Below are 16,445 nucleotides of genomic sequence, written 5' to 3'. Positions count from 1 at the left end.
TTTATTTGGGACCTTGATCCTTTAAAATGGTTTATTATGGTTTCAGAGCTTTTCTTTGGTAGATGAGATTCTAACATATGGGTAATACCCAAATCATGCATCTAACGGTTCGTATTTTTAAACATAAGCGTATTTAATTATGTATTGTTGACGTGGCAAATCATGGAACATTTGATCTATCATTGAGGTATTACTCATATGCTAGGTTGAAATCTACCATTTTTCTTATACGAGTGTACCGATGAAAAAATAAAGATTGAACTAAAAAAAAATATTGCATTAAATCAAAATTTGACTAATTAGATTCAGTATACCAAAATCCAAAATATATATAATTTAACAGACGATTTGATAAATTTTCATAAAATTATTATGTGTTATAATAACTTTGATTTGAATATGGAAAATATAATATTAAAATATTATACGTATTTTATCCAATTTAATTGCGAAGTCGTGTTTTATATTTTTCATCGAAGCTCTCGGAATTGGAATACATCAGTGATCTGTTTTGGAACAACATCGAAGTGGTTTGTTGAGAAGTAAAGAATTCAATGCAAAATCGCCAATTAAAGTCAAAGCTAAAATTAAAAGATGAGTCGATGCATCATCTACTAAATTATTATTTTTCCCTCGCGTGCTTAAATTATAAACACATTATCATATATAAAATCAAAATCGCATAAAATTAATAATTCAGGTAAGATCGTCTCACGAATTTGTGAAATAAATCTCTTATTCGACTTGAGTCATTTAAAAGTATGATATTTTATGTCAAAAATAATTTCATTCTATGCTAGAATCAAGTCAATCGATCTCAGAGATAAAAGTTTGTGAGAATTCTCACAAAATACCGACTAAAAAACGCAAAATGTATTGTGAGACCGTTTTTTGGTTAAAATTTGTGAAACAAATCTTATACGCGACCCGTTACATATATTGTGAGACCCCTGTCCCACATGAGAAAAATGAAAACTTTAAAATGATTTTAAAATGAGCTACAATGGATTTCTATAGCAACTTGATTTAATCATTTTCGTAAAGCAAAGATGAATACTAAATAGTTTCTATAGGAGCTCATTGTGTGCAGGCGCGGGCCTGGGCTCGGGGCATGATAGAATGGTATCAGAGACGGTCACTAGCCGACAGACCCCGGAAAAGGGGCGTGACAAAATGGTATCAGATACGGTCACCAGCCGACAGACCCCGGGAAATAGTGCTATGCGGGGCAAAGTGCTACGTGCGTGGGATCCACCTATTGAACTTGCGGGGGCAAAGTGCTACATGACGGAAGACACCTCTTGAACCCGTATGAGCCACCTCTAAATTCCAGGTGTATATTAATTTTATTTTAAATTATAATTTTTATTATATATATGAATCAGGTTGAGCAATTGAATAGAATACCTATCTGGTGCCTCCTCTATTATTGTTGTTCTTATTCTTATTATTAATACTCACTCTTATTTTTTTTTCTAGAAAAGACACACACACACACACACAAAATTATCAAATTCAAAAAGAAATCTTATTAAAAAAAATTTAAAAAAATAAATTTCTATCATATACACACACATAACATAATATTTATATATATAATATTACACGTGTAATGCGTGTATTCTGCTGCAAGTATTTATAAAGTAAGAGTCCCAATATGAAATATTTATCCTAATACCGTAATTGTCCTTCAGAAATGGTTGTTTTAATAAACAATTTGTTCTCAAACTTGGCATAAAAAAACTAAAAAATAATCATTATCAAGAAATTTAAGAACTAAAATAAAATCCACGATACATGATATCCAAAGCGTGCGCGTAATAATTAGTTCAAGAGTACGATTGAATTAGGAAGCCAAAAGATTTTTTTTTAATAAAAAAGTGTTTTTATTGTTTGAAATTTGTTTGTGTAGATTTGAAGTGCTTTAAAAGCACTTGATTAAATCAAAATAAGTGTTTTTTTAAAAGTTCATTCTTAGGATTTTTTTAATAACTCAACTTAAAAAAAAATGCTTTCAATATATTTATTCAAACACTAAATTATTGCAGCTTTTGCTTAAAAAGTACTTTAAAAAACGAACTTAAAAAAATATTTTTTAAAGTAAAAATGCATTTGTATCCAAAATGACTCTAAATTAATAGTCCAAATGATGCAAAGATTAATGTGATTTTTTTAAAATGAAGCAAATATTTTGATTTCATGTAGATTTGGTTGGTGTAGTTTTCAGTCATTAGACCTTGAAATTGTAAATTTTGAAAAAACAGTTCAGAATTTTTTTAAATTTTTTTAAAGATATAATATCGTTATTAATTTGATGGATTTAATATGTTTTGAAAAGGTTTGATACAGCTTAGCTTATTTTATGGAGAAATCGACCTGGTTTGCTAAATATTTTTTCATTGATTAGATTGTGTTGGAAATTTGGCTCATAAAATTGAGATGTAAAACAATATTATATACAAGAGTTTTTTTGTAATATTTATGACCTTGTTGTAATATCATACAAAAAACAAAAATCTCTCCAAAATTTTAAATATTCCAATATACGGATACCATCCCAAAATCATGCAGACCTCTTAAATATATCAACGAATGTTTATTTACATTATATCATCTTCTTTTAACAAAATATTAATTTTGAATAAGATAGAAAAATTGAAAACTCTTAGTTATATATACTGATTAAAATAAATATAAAAAATTTATGAAATTGTCTCACATGTTAATTTTGTCAAAAAATCTTCTATTCGATTTCACTTATAAAAAAAATATTACTTGTTAATCCAATTTTTTTTACATTGTTTATATGGTTTGGTTGGACTAATATCACAAATATATCTAAAAGACCGTACATACACTAAAATAAATCACATTATTAGGTTTCATCAAATTACAGTTAAATGTAATTGGATTTATGGCGGAGAAAAATATATTTCTTGAACTCTTGTTAATCTCTTCATTCAAAATCCAAATCTCATTCGGATAAAAAAACAAAAACTAATTACGATTTGCAATATAACATTGAAGAAAAAGAAAAAAGTTTGGTTGACCAAATAAAAAAACTGATAAAAATCTTCCGGCTTGCCAGCCTCATTGTGTGTGTTGACCTCCACGCGGGCAATTTTGAGCAAAAAAATTTGATTGCTTTGTTTACGAATTCAAGATTTGTAATTTGTAATAAATTAAAGAAATAAAAAGACTTTGGTAATGAAACATATGAGAATTTTTTTTTTTTTTTTGGTTCAGTTTCAATGGAAAAGAATAGAATAATATTATCCGCCATCACCATCTGTGTGTACAGTGTAGGGGTCTAGAGAGAGAGAGGAATCTGGTTGCCAGCCATGGATCATAGCTTTTATCTCAGGTCAAAGCTGGCATTTTTTGTTTAATGCCCTCTCCTACACTATTCACTCCCTTCTCTTAACATTTCAATCTCTGCAGAGCTTTCCATTAAAATGTGGTGAGTTTCTTTGCCTATTGATAAAAAAAATCGTCTGTGGTTGATTCGGATTCTTGGGTTTTCTTCCATGGCTGCAGTGTCTCCGTCTCGCGGCGGAGGGGAGAGGAAACACTGGTGGCTCACCAATAGAAAGGTAACCCATCTTCTGTATTTGTCTATTGTTTTGTATTGTTTTGTTTTGTTTTGTATTGTTTGTTGGTTCTTGGTTATGGGATTGCGGGAGCTTTTTGATGGATTGATTCTTGGGATACTGTTGTGCAGATGGTGGAGAGATATGTGAGGGAGGCGAAGATGTTGATTGCCACGCAAGAGGCTTCGGATGTGTCGTCGGCGTTGGGTCTTCTGGAGGCGGCGCTGGCGGTGGCGCCGCGCATGGAGGTGGCGCTGGAGCTGAAGGCGCGGTGTTTGCTGTATCTCCGGCGGTTTAAGGAGGTTGCGGATATGCTTCAGGACTATATTCCCAGCCTGAAATTGGTGGTCTCCGAGGATGCCTCGTCGTCGGGGTTATCGGATAGCTCGTCCGCCCAGCTGTCGAAGGAGCAAGTCAAGCTTCTTTCCTCCGACGGCGGCCCTCTGGATCGCAACGACACTGTGTTCAAGTGTTTCTCTGTGTCGGATTTGAAGAAGAAGGTGATGGCGGGTCTGTGCAAAAACGTCGAGAGAGAAGGGCAATGGAGGTATGTTTCGAAATCGATCCCCATTTTTTTTTCTTCTGCTCGATTGTTTTAGATTCAGAGAGACAGTGGCTTGTGGATCACGCGAAATCACTGTTGAAATTCATGAAACCCATCTTAGTTTAAAGTTTACAGATGTCAAAATCATCTACATGAGCTAAAATTTTTCTGTTGGATTCGTTGACAAATGCTGTAATCCAACAGGTACTCTGTATTAGGCCAAGCATGTTGCCACCTGGGCTTAATGGAGGACGCGATGGTGCTTCTCCAGACCGGAAAACGTCTCGCCACCGCTGCCTTCCGCCGTGAAAGCATTTCACTGTCGGACGATGTATTCACATCCAACAAATTCCCTCTCTCAGACGACATTCTGCCTGATAATTACCCACAAAACCCGCCAAAAACCGAGTCCGAGAGCATTTCCCAACTCCTCTGCCAGATAAAACTCCTCATACGCCGCAAGACCGCAGCGATAGCTGCCCTCGACGCCGGTCTCTTCTCCGAATCCATCCGGCATTTCTCCAAGATCGTGGATGGCCGTCGGGGTGCTCCACAGGGGTTCCTATCCGAATGCTACGTGCACCGCGCCGTAGCTTTTCAATCAGCCGGTCGAGTGGCGGAAGCAATAGCAGATTGCAACAGAGCGTTAGCTCTAGACACCAGCTGCATCGAAGCGCTCACCGTTAGAGCGACTTTATTCGAAACCATCGGATGTTTGCCCGATAGTCTCCACGATCTCGAACACTTGAAACTGCTGTACAATTCGATTCTCCGTGATCGAAAATTGCCAGGACCAGCCTGGAAGAGACAAAACATCCAGTATAGAGAAATCCCAGGAAAATTATGTTCATTGGCTTCGAAAATCCAGCAACTAAAGCAAAGGGTGGCTGCTGGCGAAATCGGTCATGTTGATTACTATGCCCTTATTGGATTGAGGAGAGGGTGCTCTAGATCAGAGGTAGAAAGAGCTCATTTGCTGCTAAACCTCAAACACAAGCCCGATAAATCCTCGGGTTTCATCGAAAGGTGCGAGTTTGCGGACGAGAAAGAGGTGGATTCGGTTCGAGATAGAGCCAAGTTATCCTCTCTTCTCCTCTACAGAATGATTCAGAAAGGGTACACTAGTGTAATGGCAACAATCTTAGACGAAGAATCGGCTGAAAAACAGAGAAAGAAGACCGCCGCGGCCATCATCCCCCAACCATCAGTCGCTAAGATGGATTCAACTCCCAAAGCCATCTCAGAATCCGCGAATTGCAAGAACAACAGTACTACTATGATCGTGACAACCCCACCAGCATCAGTGTTTCAAGGAGTTTTCTGCCGTGACCTCTCCGCCGTTGGGAATTTGCTGTCTCAGACAGGCTTTAACCGTCCGATGACTGTTAAGTACGAGGCATTGAGCTGTTAAGTAATAATATGGTGATTGATTATCAGGTGGCTGGTTAGCGTTGGCAAAATGGAACTCGTGATCATCGTAAAGCACGTACTCCACACGTAAAAATCGTTACTATTTTTGAAATCTTTGGGGTAAAAAAAACATAGAGTTTCAAAAGAACTATTGATTTTAACGACCGGGGCTAGGTGCTGTTTTGATTTTGCCAGTTGGACTCGAAGTAGGAGGCAAATAATGTACAAAGGGGCAAGCTTTTACGTACTATCAAAAAATGGTCTTGTGGTGCAAAATTTTGATGATATCTTTGTTCATTTAATTTTCTAGAAGTAGAATTTACCATCTTTATTTCATTATCCTTGTTTTTGGCAGCCGTACAAACTTTATTGCAATTTCAGAAGTTGAAAAGGAAAGAAAAGCTGCTGCTTCTTTTCTAAATCTGAAAATTTTTGTTGGTCCTTAAAATTCCATCGCCATAAATTCAATGTAAGCTCTGGAAAAAAGTGTTCTAAGGGTTGTGGCAGAACTTGCTATTCTGGTCCTAAAGTCCTAACTAAACTTTCAAAACGAAATAGAAATAATACATTTTTAGTTTTATTATTTTAATTTTTTTAAAAAAAAATTTAAAAAAATAGTTTTCTACTACAATTATCCATAACATAAATTAATGGTCAATGTTTTGCATGCACTTCAATTTATTATTATGTACAAAAAAAGAATTATTCAATAATTATAACAATCTTTATATATGAATCCTAAGAAAAGCTTGCTAGTTATTATTATGCCCCACAGTCCAGTGCAGTAGAAGCAGAAGGCCATTATTATTATTATTTTTGGGTTCGATCCCATGCCTAATGTATGAATGAATTCAACAAAGGCTGCCAAAAATGCTGGCATTTTATATATATAAACATAAATATAAATATAAATAATTCCCTTTGCCATTAATATTTGTTTGGATCAACTGCTGTCATTCATTAATTACAACTCACTGTTCCACATCTACTCCACGCGGATAACTTCCCAGGATCTGGATAACAAAATAAAATATAAACAAACAAACAGCGCCCAAATATTTTTATTCATATTAATTATTTGTATACCAAGCCCGATCGATGGATCGTTTTTTCATAAGAAACTCTGAATGTGAGATTCTATGATGCGCGGGAATCGGTCGATGCTATCCCACCAGTGTATGTCTGGGTGGGGTATCAACAACTTGGATATTTTTGCAGATCAAATTGCCATTAATCTTGGCTTCAGGGTAGTCTAAAGTCAGCATCGACCTTTTCGTTATGCTGATAGTTTTGCTTTCGTTATGTTCGTATAAAATATTCGTGCGAATATCTCATTGTAAAATAAAAAAATATCGTGGATCTGACTCTGTTTGTATCAATGTTTTTGGAACCGGACCATACCGGCCGGTTCGATCGGTTCGACCAGAAACCGGTCGGTTCTCCGGTCCGGACCAACTCCAAAAACCGGAAAACCTGTCCAACCGGTCAAAACCGGTCAAGAACCGGTTGGACCGGTCAAGAACCGGAAAAACCGGTTTTTCAAATTTTTTTTATTTATTTTTTAGAAATTTAAGATTTTTTTTTATTTTTAAAACTTTAAATTTATTATTTATATATATATATACATTATTATTTAGAATTTTTACTTTAATTAAAAAATTATTTTAATAATTATTGTTTTTTAAAAATTAAATAATTTATTATTTAAATAATTTATAATTATAATTGTTATTTTGAATATATTTAAATGTTTATTTAGTTTTCAAAATATGTTAAATATATATATTTTTTGTCTATTTATATAATTTTTGAGTTTTTAAAATTTAAAATATATTATTTATTATATTAAATTATATAAACGGTTTTTCGGTTCGACCGCCCGGTTAAAACGGTCCGATCGGTTGGACCATTTTTTTCAGGTAAACCGATTTGATCACCGATCCGATTATAAAAACACTTATTTGTATTGAATTGAGATGTTTGGTTTGGTGTAGCGTAAAATATAAATTCATTCGAGCTAACGAGGTGGACAAATTCTTGTGGAGGCAATCATGACCAATTTATGGGGTTTTTCGTAAACTGATAAGACATACAAATATTATGGGAAAAAAATTAAATAAAGGTTCTGAAATTGAGCTACTACAGTAGTAGAATCTGCGAGGAAATAGAGTGAGGGGTCTTATCAACACACAATACGAGAGGAGATGGTAGAATATAATAATAGTAATAATAACAATGAGTAAATCTGGCATGTAATTAATGAAGGAGCTTTCAAAAGTTTTCATCTTTTAAGTTAATAATCAAATCAATGTGCCCAAAAAAAATACAAAGTACAACTTTTCTTCATTATAGCAGCGGATGCCCCCTTTGCCTTTGCCTTTGCCTTTTGCCTTTGGTCCCCCTCTATTTTTACACCACCAAGCCAAGAATAATATTTAGCGTCAAAACTTATCTTGCTCTTACTTTTCTTTTTCTTTTCTTTGTTTTTTCCCTTTAATTAAAAAATAACATGTGTGGTTGAATTGTGTTTGTTCAACAAAAATATTACTTTCTAATACATAAATTTTCGAACCAAATTGTGTTTAGTATAAGATGTACACACCATCATGAACGGATTTATGTTGGGGCTATGGTGGGCTATAGCCTACCCTAACTTTTATTTTTAAATATATATATATATATAAATAATTAATAATGTTGTAAAATTTTTACATTTATAATATAAGCATTGCTTCTCTGAAATTTTTCGGTCAAAAATTTACTCTCATGATTTTGGTCTCTCAAGTCTTGGGTACACACACGAAATCTATTTGTTTTAGATTAATTTTAAATATTTTAAGTTTGTGTGATACAAATTTATACAAAAAATTAGAATTTTTATGATTGAGCTAGAGTTAAAAATCGTAATTATTAAATAATAAAAATTTATTTTTTTTAGTTTTGATCAATTATTCAATGTTTGATGAAAATAAATTATGTGGATTGGGAGAAAAAATTAAATCATATTTATTGTCATTTGTCATATTAAACTAAATTATGAATTCATTAAATTATCAAATGAGTTTCAAAAATATTGTATATAATTTTTTTATATTTTATGGTAATAATATATAATTTATTATATTAAGTTCAAGTCTCTCTTAACTCTAATTTCTGGATCCGTCTCTGTCTCAGCACACCATCGTCCTCTTGACACCTCGTATAGTTTACACAAAAATTCAAAAAAAAAAAAAAAAAGACTTCAATTTTCTAATAATTCGATATATATATCCTTAAACCCTAGTATCTTTTTTGTTTTTTTTTTTTGCTACTGTAAATTTGTGATTCCCCATTCCCCAACAACGATGTTGTGTTTTGGGGAATATATAATAACTATATGCCCATCTCACCTTGTCTCGCAATAAAAAAGAAAGCAGGAAATTACTTTTTTGGTTATACAAATTTCATAATCTATCTCCACCATAAAATACAAATCTCTCTCTCTGTTATTTTTTTTTTTTTACTGTCAACTCTTTTTTTATGAATACATTTATACTCCTATAATTTGAATTAAACATACTGATAGGTTACACCTAAAAATTCAACTGGGCCTGAGCCCGATCATGAAGGTCCACTCCGAATATTTTTAAGGCCCAAGCTTATTTAAATATTATATATATTTAATTCAAGCAGGCCCTGAATTCTACAAAAGCCCATAAGAGGCTTAAGCCCGTGAAACTCTCCGAATATCTATAAATAGCTCAAGTCACCTCATTATTAAGGTACACACTTTCTTGAGCAATATATCGCTCTATTCTCGATTATTATTCCTTGAGTAGTAACTGACTTGAGCGTCGGAGTGCCTTCGCCGGGAACCCTCCCGGCTCCTCTGACTTTGTTTTGTGACGTAGGAACAACCCACTGAAGATCTTCATCAGGAACATACAAGGACTTACTGATACTCCGGACTTTGCGGAAGCAACGTGTCACATACAAGTGATTTTTGGCTACATCAGCTTGGCGCCGTCCGTGGGAAACTGTTCATTACGTCATTGAGAACACATATTACTTCAAAAATGTCTCAAGGAAATATTAACAATGGAAACGCACCGCAGAGTATTACTCTCACCCGTGAAGACTTGACCGCGCTAATGGAAAACACAGCCGCACTCGCAGCAAAAGATGCAGTTGCTCAGTACCTAGAAACTCGCAAGCGCAAAAGCAGCAAGAAAAAGGCTCAGACTGAAGGCTCGTCATCTCTTGATCCTAATAACGGAGACCCAAATAAAGATAAATCTAAAGTGAATGATAAAGATCAAGGGGGGACCAAGAAAAATACTACTCAGAAAGACGGCGAAGCATTCACACAGTTCATGACATTTCTGGCGAAAACAAGATCACTAATCCAGCTCGGAAGGATGGATCTCGCACACATGTAACTGGAGAGAATATTTCCGCAATTTTGCCGTCACGCCGAAGCCCCTTCACTGATGACATATTATCTGAAGCATTACCAAAGGGAGTCAAAATCCCCAGCTTACCTGAGTTCGATGGAACGAGTGACCCCCAAGACCATATTGACAAATTCTACGCGAAAGCGGATTTGTATGATATCACAGATGCTGCATACTGCAAAATTTTCCGAACAACATTATCAGGAAGAGCGCTCACATGGTTCAACAAGTTACCCTCCGGATCTATTGCCAATTTGGAGCAACTTACTGACTGCTTCATCCAGCAATTCTCAATTAACAAAAAATACCCAAAAACAGCAGCATATTTGTTCACAGTCATTCAAAAAGAAGGAGAATGTCTGAGGGACTATGTTCGGCGATTTACTCATGCGGTGCACGAAGTCTTACATGTGAACCATGATTTGTTAGCCGAAATAATGCAGCAAAACTTGCGTCATCGGAAGTTCAAGGAATCAATAGCGGGAAGGCCGCCCAAAAACCTAGAGGAATTACTGGAAAGAGCTGAGAAATACATTCGGGTTGAGGAATCTATTGAACCACACTACCTGAATAAAAGAAAGAGAGAAGAAGATAAACCAGATATTAGAAAGCGAGACGAGAAGCGAACAGCACAGAGCCCCCGTCTCCAGAATACACCCCTCAATGCACGTCTGATCGATATACTGGTAGTGGCTGAAAAACAAGGATTGTTACGTCCCCCTCGCCCAATGCAGAATAACCCAAAGCGCCTACGTTCGGAAAAGTATTGTCATTTTCATAAAGATAAAGGTCATACTACAGAAGATTGCTTCAGTTTGCGAGCAGAAATTGAAAAACTCATAAAGCGCGGACATTTGGGGAATTTCGTGGACAAGTCCCGCGGTGAAAAACGAGACGACAGGCGTCGGGACGAACAACCAAAACATGACTATCAAAAGCGCCATGACGAAATTGGGAAACAGCATGAACGAGCGGATGAAAATTTGCCCTCGGGAGGGGTAATCGCCGTAATCACTGGGGGGCCTGCTTGTGGCGACTCGAACAATGCAAGAAAAGCTCTTCTGCGAGCAGCAAAAGGAACCAACAATTTATCCAGCCCCACATCCTTGTCAATATGTGAAGTTGAAACCATCCAAGATGGATTATCATTCAGTGACAAAGATCTGGAGAACCCTCGGGGTACCCATAATGATGCTTTAATCATCTCAGCCACAATCTCCAATTTTTGGGTAAAGAAAATTCTAGTGGATTCTGGAAGTTCGGCCGACATAATTTTTCATAATGCATTCGTAAAGTTGGGTATTAGTAATGCACAGTTAACTCCAGTCAACACTCCACTAGTCGGATTTTCCGGAGAAATAGTTGAAGCTTTGGGAGAGGCAACGCTTCCTCTATCCTTGGGTTCTTACCCCAAGCGGTCTACTAAAATGGTGAAATTCCTTGTGGTAAAAGCTTCATCTGCGTACAATGTGATATTGGGACGACCAAGTCTCAATATATTCCAAGCCATCGGATCGTCATATCATATGAAGCTGAAGTTTCCGACGCCAGGAGGAGTAGGAGAAGCCCTTGGTGATCATCGTCTAGCTAGAGAGTGTCATGTAGTGACTCTGCGGGGTTCGTCAGAAAATCGGAAAAGACAAGTCTCTAGCAAGGAAAAACCACCAAAACCCGAAAAGCTTTTGCGTGAAAACGGAATTCATTTGGTGGATGAAGAAGCTGAGAGCAAAGAGAGAATAACAGCAACTGAAACTCTGAAACATGTGGCAATCATTCCAACTGATCCCAAGAAAACCCTAAAGATTGGGACCGAATTACCTCCTGAGCTGGAAGAGAAGTTGAAAAATTTTCTTGGTCGCAATCTGGACGTGTTTGCTTGGGGTGATGAGCATCTGCCAGGAATACCTCATGAATATGCGCTTCATCACCTCCGTGTTGATCCGAAAATGAGACCGGTGAAGCAAAAGAAAAGAGCATTTGGTCCAGAGAAAAATCGGCATATAGCCGCGGAAGTGGAGAAACTCTTAGTGGCAAAGTACATCAGGCCAGTTTCATACCCAGATTGGCTTGCAAATGTGGTTTTAGTACCAAAACCTGGAGGAAAGTGGCGTTTGTGTATAGATTTCACTGATCTCAACAAAGCATGCCCCAAAGATCCGTTTCCACTCCCTCGAATTGACTTGTTAGTCGATTCGACAGCAGGATGCGAGCTGCTCACTTTTCTTGATGCATATCAAGGATACAATCAGATCGGCCTAGCGCCAGAAGACCGAGAAAAAGCAAGTTTCATCACTGATCGAGGAATTTATTGTTATGATGTAATGCCGTTTGGTCTGAAAAATGCTGGAGCTACCTATCAGCGTTTGGTAAATAGCATGTTCGAACAATTGATCGGGCGTAACATGGAAGTTTATATAGATGACATGCTCGTCAAAAGTATTCAAGCATCTAATCATTTGGAAGATCTTGAGGAATGTTTCAGTATACTCAGAAAATACAGGATGAAACTTAATCCGGATAAATGCACTTTTGGTGTACGAGGAGGCAAATTTCTCGGTTATATGGTGTCAGAACGAGGAATAGAGGCCAACCCTGAAAAAATCAAAGCTATTTTAAACATGAATCCTCCGAAGAGTGTAAAAGGCATCCAAGAATTGACAGGACGTTTGGCCGCCCTCAACCGATTTATCTCAAGATCTGCAGACAAGGGTTTACCATTTTTCAAAATGTTGAGGAGTGGGAAAGGTTTTCAATGGACAGAAGAGTGTCAGCAAGCATTTGACGAGTTGAAAGTACATCTGACCTCTCCGCCGTTGTTGGTGAAACCAAACGACGGTGACACCCTGTTAATTTATCTGGCAATATCTGCGGAGGCGGTAAGTGCAGTATTGGTCTCTGAAGTAGGACGTGAGCACAAGCCAGTTTATTATATCAGTCGAACTTTACACGGAGCAGAATTAAGATATACAAAGATCGAGAAACTGGCACTGGCTTTGGTAATTGCAGCGAGAAAATTACGTCCTTACTTTCACTCTCATCCAATAATTGTACTCACCAATCATCCTCTCAAACAAATTATCTCGAGTCCTGAAGCATCAGGAAGAATGGTTAAGTGGGCTGTTGAACTGAGCCAATATGGAATTGAATATCGCCCGCGTCCAGCGATTAAAGCGCAAATTCTGGCTGATTTTCTAGTAGAAATGACAGTAACTCAAGAAGAGAGTTCCACCCAAACATGGATGGTTTATGTCGACGGGTCATCAATCTCTACGGAAGCGGTGCAGGTATAGTTGTGGAGAGCCCACAGGGAGATAAATTTCAATATGCCGTCAAATTTCTATTCCCTGCAACGAATAATGAGGCAGAATATGAAGCTTTCATCATGGGAATTAAATTGGCCCTGTCAGTCGGAGCAAGAAGACTGACGATACACAGTGACTCCCAACTTATCGTCAGTCAAGTTAATGGAAATTATGAAGCAAAGGAAGATAAAATGTTTGCATACCTCACTCAAGTAAACGAGCTTCTCTCGCGTTTAGACAGCTATGATATAAAGCAGATACCTAGAGGGGAAAATGAGTCAGCAGACCGCCTTGCCAAGTTAGCAAGCTCCTTGGCCAACATTGATAATAGGAAAATTACATTCCTAACTTATGGCAAGGAAGAAACTGATGGAAGTGATGTTACAGTCTTCTGTGCTGACAGCAAAGAGCCTAATTGGAAAGATGAAATAATCGACTATTTAAAGCAAGAGAAACTACCTGCTAACCAAGTCGAAGCTCGAAAACTTAGAGTGAGAGCTGCTCGGTTCACGATCATTGACGGAGAACTGTACAAAAGAGGTTTCTCTTCACCTTACCTAAAGTGTCTAACGCCAGCTAAGGGAAACTATGTGCTCCGTGAAATTCATGAAGGAATATGTGGAAATCATTTAGCTGGCAGAGCTCTCGCGGGGAAAGCATTGCGCCAAGGGTACTTTTGGCCAACGATGAAGCAAGATGCTATGGAGTTAGCAAAACATTGTCATGCATGTCAAGAGCATGCTAACTTCCATCACCAGCCGGCTACAACCTTACAGCCCCTGGAAAGTCCTCTACCTTTTGCTCAATGGGGAATGGATTTGGTAGGTCCTTTTCCTCCTGCTACCGGACAAAGAAAATTTCCGATAGTAGCTGTGGATTATTTCACCAAATGGGTCGAAGCTGAACCATTGGCCAAAATATCCGAGAGAGATGTAATCAATTTCTTATGGAAGAATATAATATGCAGATTTGGCATTCCTCAAACCTTGGTTTCAGATAATGGAACTCAATTCTCTGGAGCGAAGATAAAAGACTGGTGCAGAGGACTCTCTATCAGGAAGTTCTTTACTTCTGTAGGGAATCCTCAAGCAAATGGGCAAACCGAGGTCACCAACCGGACCATTCTACAGCACCTCAAAACACGCCTAGGCAATGCCAAAGGAAAATGGGTGGATGAGTTGCCAAGTGTTCTATGGGCATATCGAACCACCCCACGCTCTTCAACTGGAGAATCTCCTTTCAACTTGGCCTACGGAGCGGAAGCTGTGGCTCCTGCCGAAATCGGAGAGCAATCATGGCGAGTGAAACAGTACACTCCATCTGGGAATGACCAAGCCCTCCGAATTTCATTGGACTTGGTGGATGAACTGAGAGATGGAGCTTCAACACGAGCCGAGAGATATCGAGCTTGTATGACTAAAGCATACAATGACAGAGTCAAACCAAGATCTTTCCAAGTAGGAGATCTTGTATTGAGAAAATCTGACATCTTAAAGTCTGTGGGCAAGCTGGATCCGAAATGGGAAGGCCCCTACAAAGTAATTGAAATTGTGAAGATGGGAACATATCGCCTCAAACATTCAGATGGAAGAATACTTCCCAGGCCTTGGAACGTGGCCAACCTGAAGAAGTTTTATGCATAAACTGCAACTCTCGTCAATAATAGGCTAAATTTATCTTTTTTAGCATATTTTCCTTATGTTTTCATATTACAATTTTGTGATACATTGTTCAACTAATTTGATTATTGTTTTTATATAAACAGATTACTTTGTCGAAAGCATATCATATCTCCTCTCCTATACTAACGCTTACTTACGACATAAACGTCATAGACCCTAGCAATCATAAAAAATTCCCAACAGTAAGAGGCTTGGCCAGCCCCTTGGGACATCTGAACTTATGACGCTGTAAGAGGTCAGGACGACATAATAACATTATAAGTCCCGGGATACCTCACCACGCACCAAGTGGGTTTAGGAATTCCCCATGAGACAAAATCTTGGGAGATTGATCCCCTCCCAAGTACTCCATTGTTAAAGCGATAGTATTTTATTCATCAAACAAGTATGCAATAGCAACTTCAAAATGCAAAAGAGATATGATAATCGACAAATACTTACTTACTCAAAAAGAACAAAAAAAAAAAGTCTATGACTTTGACTCTGTCACAAAAAAATTTTGCCCGAAAGTGGCAAGAAATAATAAAGCTAAACTGTTCCACGGTTTAGTCTCCATATAGCTTCGACACACACCGTCATTATTGGATGTATAAGCTAAAAATTCGAACGCAAAGCTTCGATCATCTCCTCATCACCCAGACCTCCCAGTAAATCTCCTAAGGGAGGATCCGAGTCATCTTCAACTCTGGCAAGACTAGGCTCCGGAATGTTTGGGTGAATCATCATAATAATTTCCTCTGGAACTAGTTGAGTTTTCCGTAGTTCCTTGCGGCAATCCACTACAACTTCATCATGAATAACGATCGCCCGCTGAATCACTTCATCTCTAAAATCTGTGGACTCTCGGTAGCATTCAATTGCTTTTTCTCCGGTACTTCGCAAGAGATTCTTGCCTATTGACGAATTCAGAAAAGTCTCACCGGTCTCCGATTCATGGGAATATTTTCCCTTAAGTAGCTCCATATCCTTGCACATTGCATCATACTTTTTGGATTTCTCTTCAAGCTCCTTTTGCGATTTGAGAAAATCATCTCGGGCCTTAACACCTTCCTCGCCGAGTCTTTTGCACTCTCCCCTTAATGACGCCAGCTCGTCATCAAATTTTCTCCCGGAATTTCGAGACCTCTCTTCTCGAAATTGAAAAGTTTGGGCAAGCGATAAAATCTGCAAAGACCCATAGATAAGGAGTATTGTTTACTACATAAAAATCATAACAAATATCAAACGTATAATAATATACCTGGAAGGCAGACGAGGCAAGAGACCGAGTTAATACTTCGGTAGGCTGAGGCAGTAGATGCAACCTGTCATGATCTCCAATGAGATTAGCTCCGGTTCTCCAACCAATCTCTGGATCCTTCAAATCCCAAAAAGAACCAGCATTATTCTTGTGATTCACACCCTCCAAGAACAAGTGACGACCCTCACGAGTATCGGGAGGAACTGTTCGTTCATCCTCACGTCTTCTTTTTGGATTTATTCTA

The 16,445-nt window shown here is 37.6% G+C and overlaps 2 protein-coding genes across 2 annotated transcripts; both read left to right on the top strand.

Annotated features, from left to right (window-relative positions):
- The first annotated feature begins 3,289 nt into the window (after window positions 1-3,289).
- LOC140890722 (uncharacterized) lies at window positions 3,290-5,937 on the top strand. Its single transcript, XM_073298735.1, has 4 exons — window positions 3,290-3,364; window positions 3,442-3,593; window positions 3,722-4,137; window positions 4,339-5,937. The coding sequence occupies exons 2-4, from the start codon at window positions 3,528-3,530 to the stop codon at window positions 5,543-5,545; spliced, it is 1,689 nt and encodes a 562-aa protein (XP_073154836.1). The 5' UTR covers window positions 3,290-3,364; window positions 3,442-3,527; the 3' UTR covers window positions 5,546-5,937.
- A 4,477-nt stretch (window positions 5,938-10,414) lies between these two features.
- LOC140888835 (uncharacterized) lies at window positions 10,415-13,267 on the top strand. Its single transcript, XM_073296539.1, has one exon. The coding sequence runs from the start codon at window positions 10,415-10,417 to the stop codon at window positions 13,265-13,267; it is 2,853 nt and encodes a 950-aa protein (XP_073152640.1).
- The last annotated feature ends 3,178 nt before the right edge of the window (window positions 13,268-16,445 follow it).

The sequence above is a fragment of the Henckelia pumila genome, chromosome 3, assembly GCF_033568475.1.
Source record: "Henckelia pumila isolate YLH828 chromosome 3, ASM3356847v2, whole genome shotgun sequence".
NCBI classification, from domain to species: Eukaryota; Viridiplantae; Streptophyta; class Magnoliopsida; order Lamiales; family Gesneriaceae; genus Henckelia; species Henckelia pumila.
Note: the sequence above shows the minus strand (reverse complement) of the source record. Positions and strands in the feature narration are given on the sequence as shown.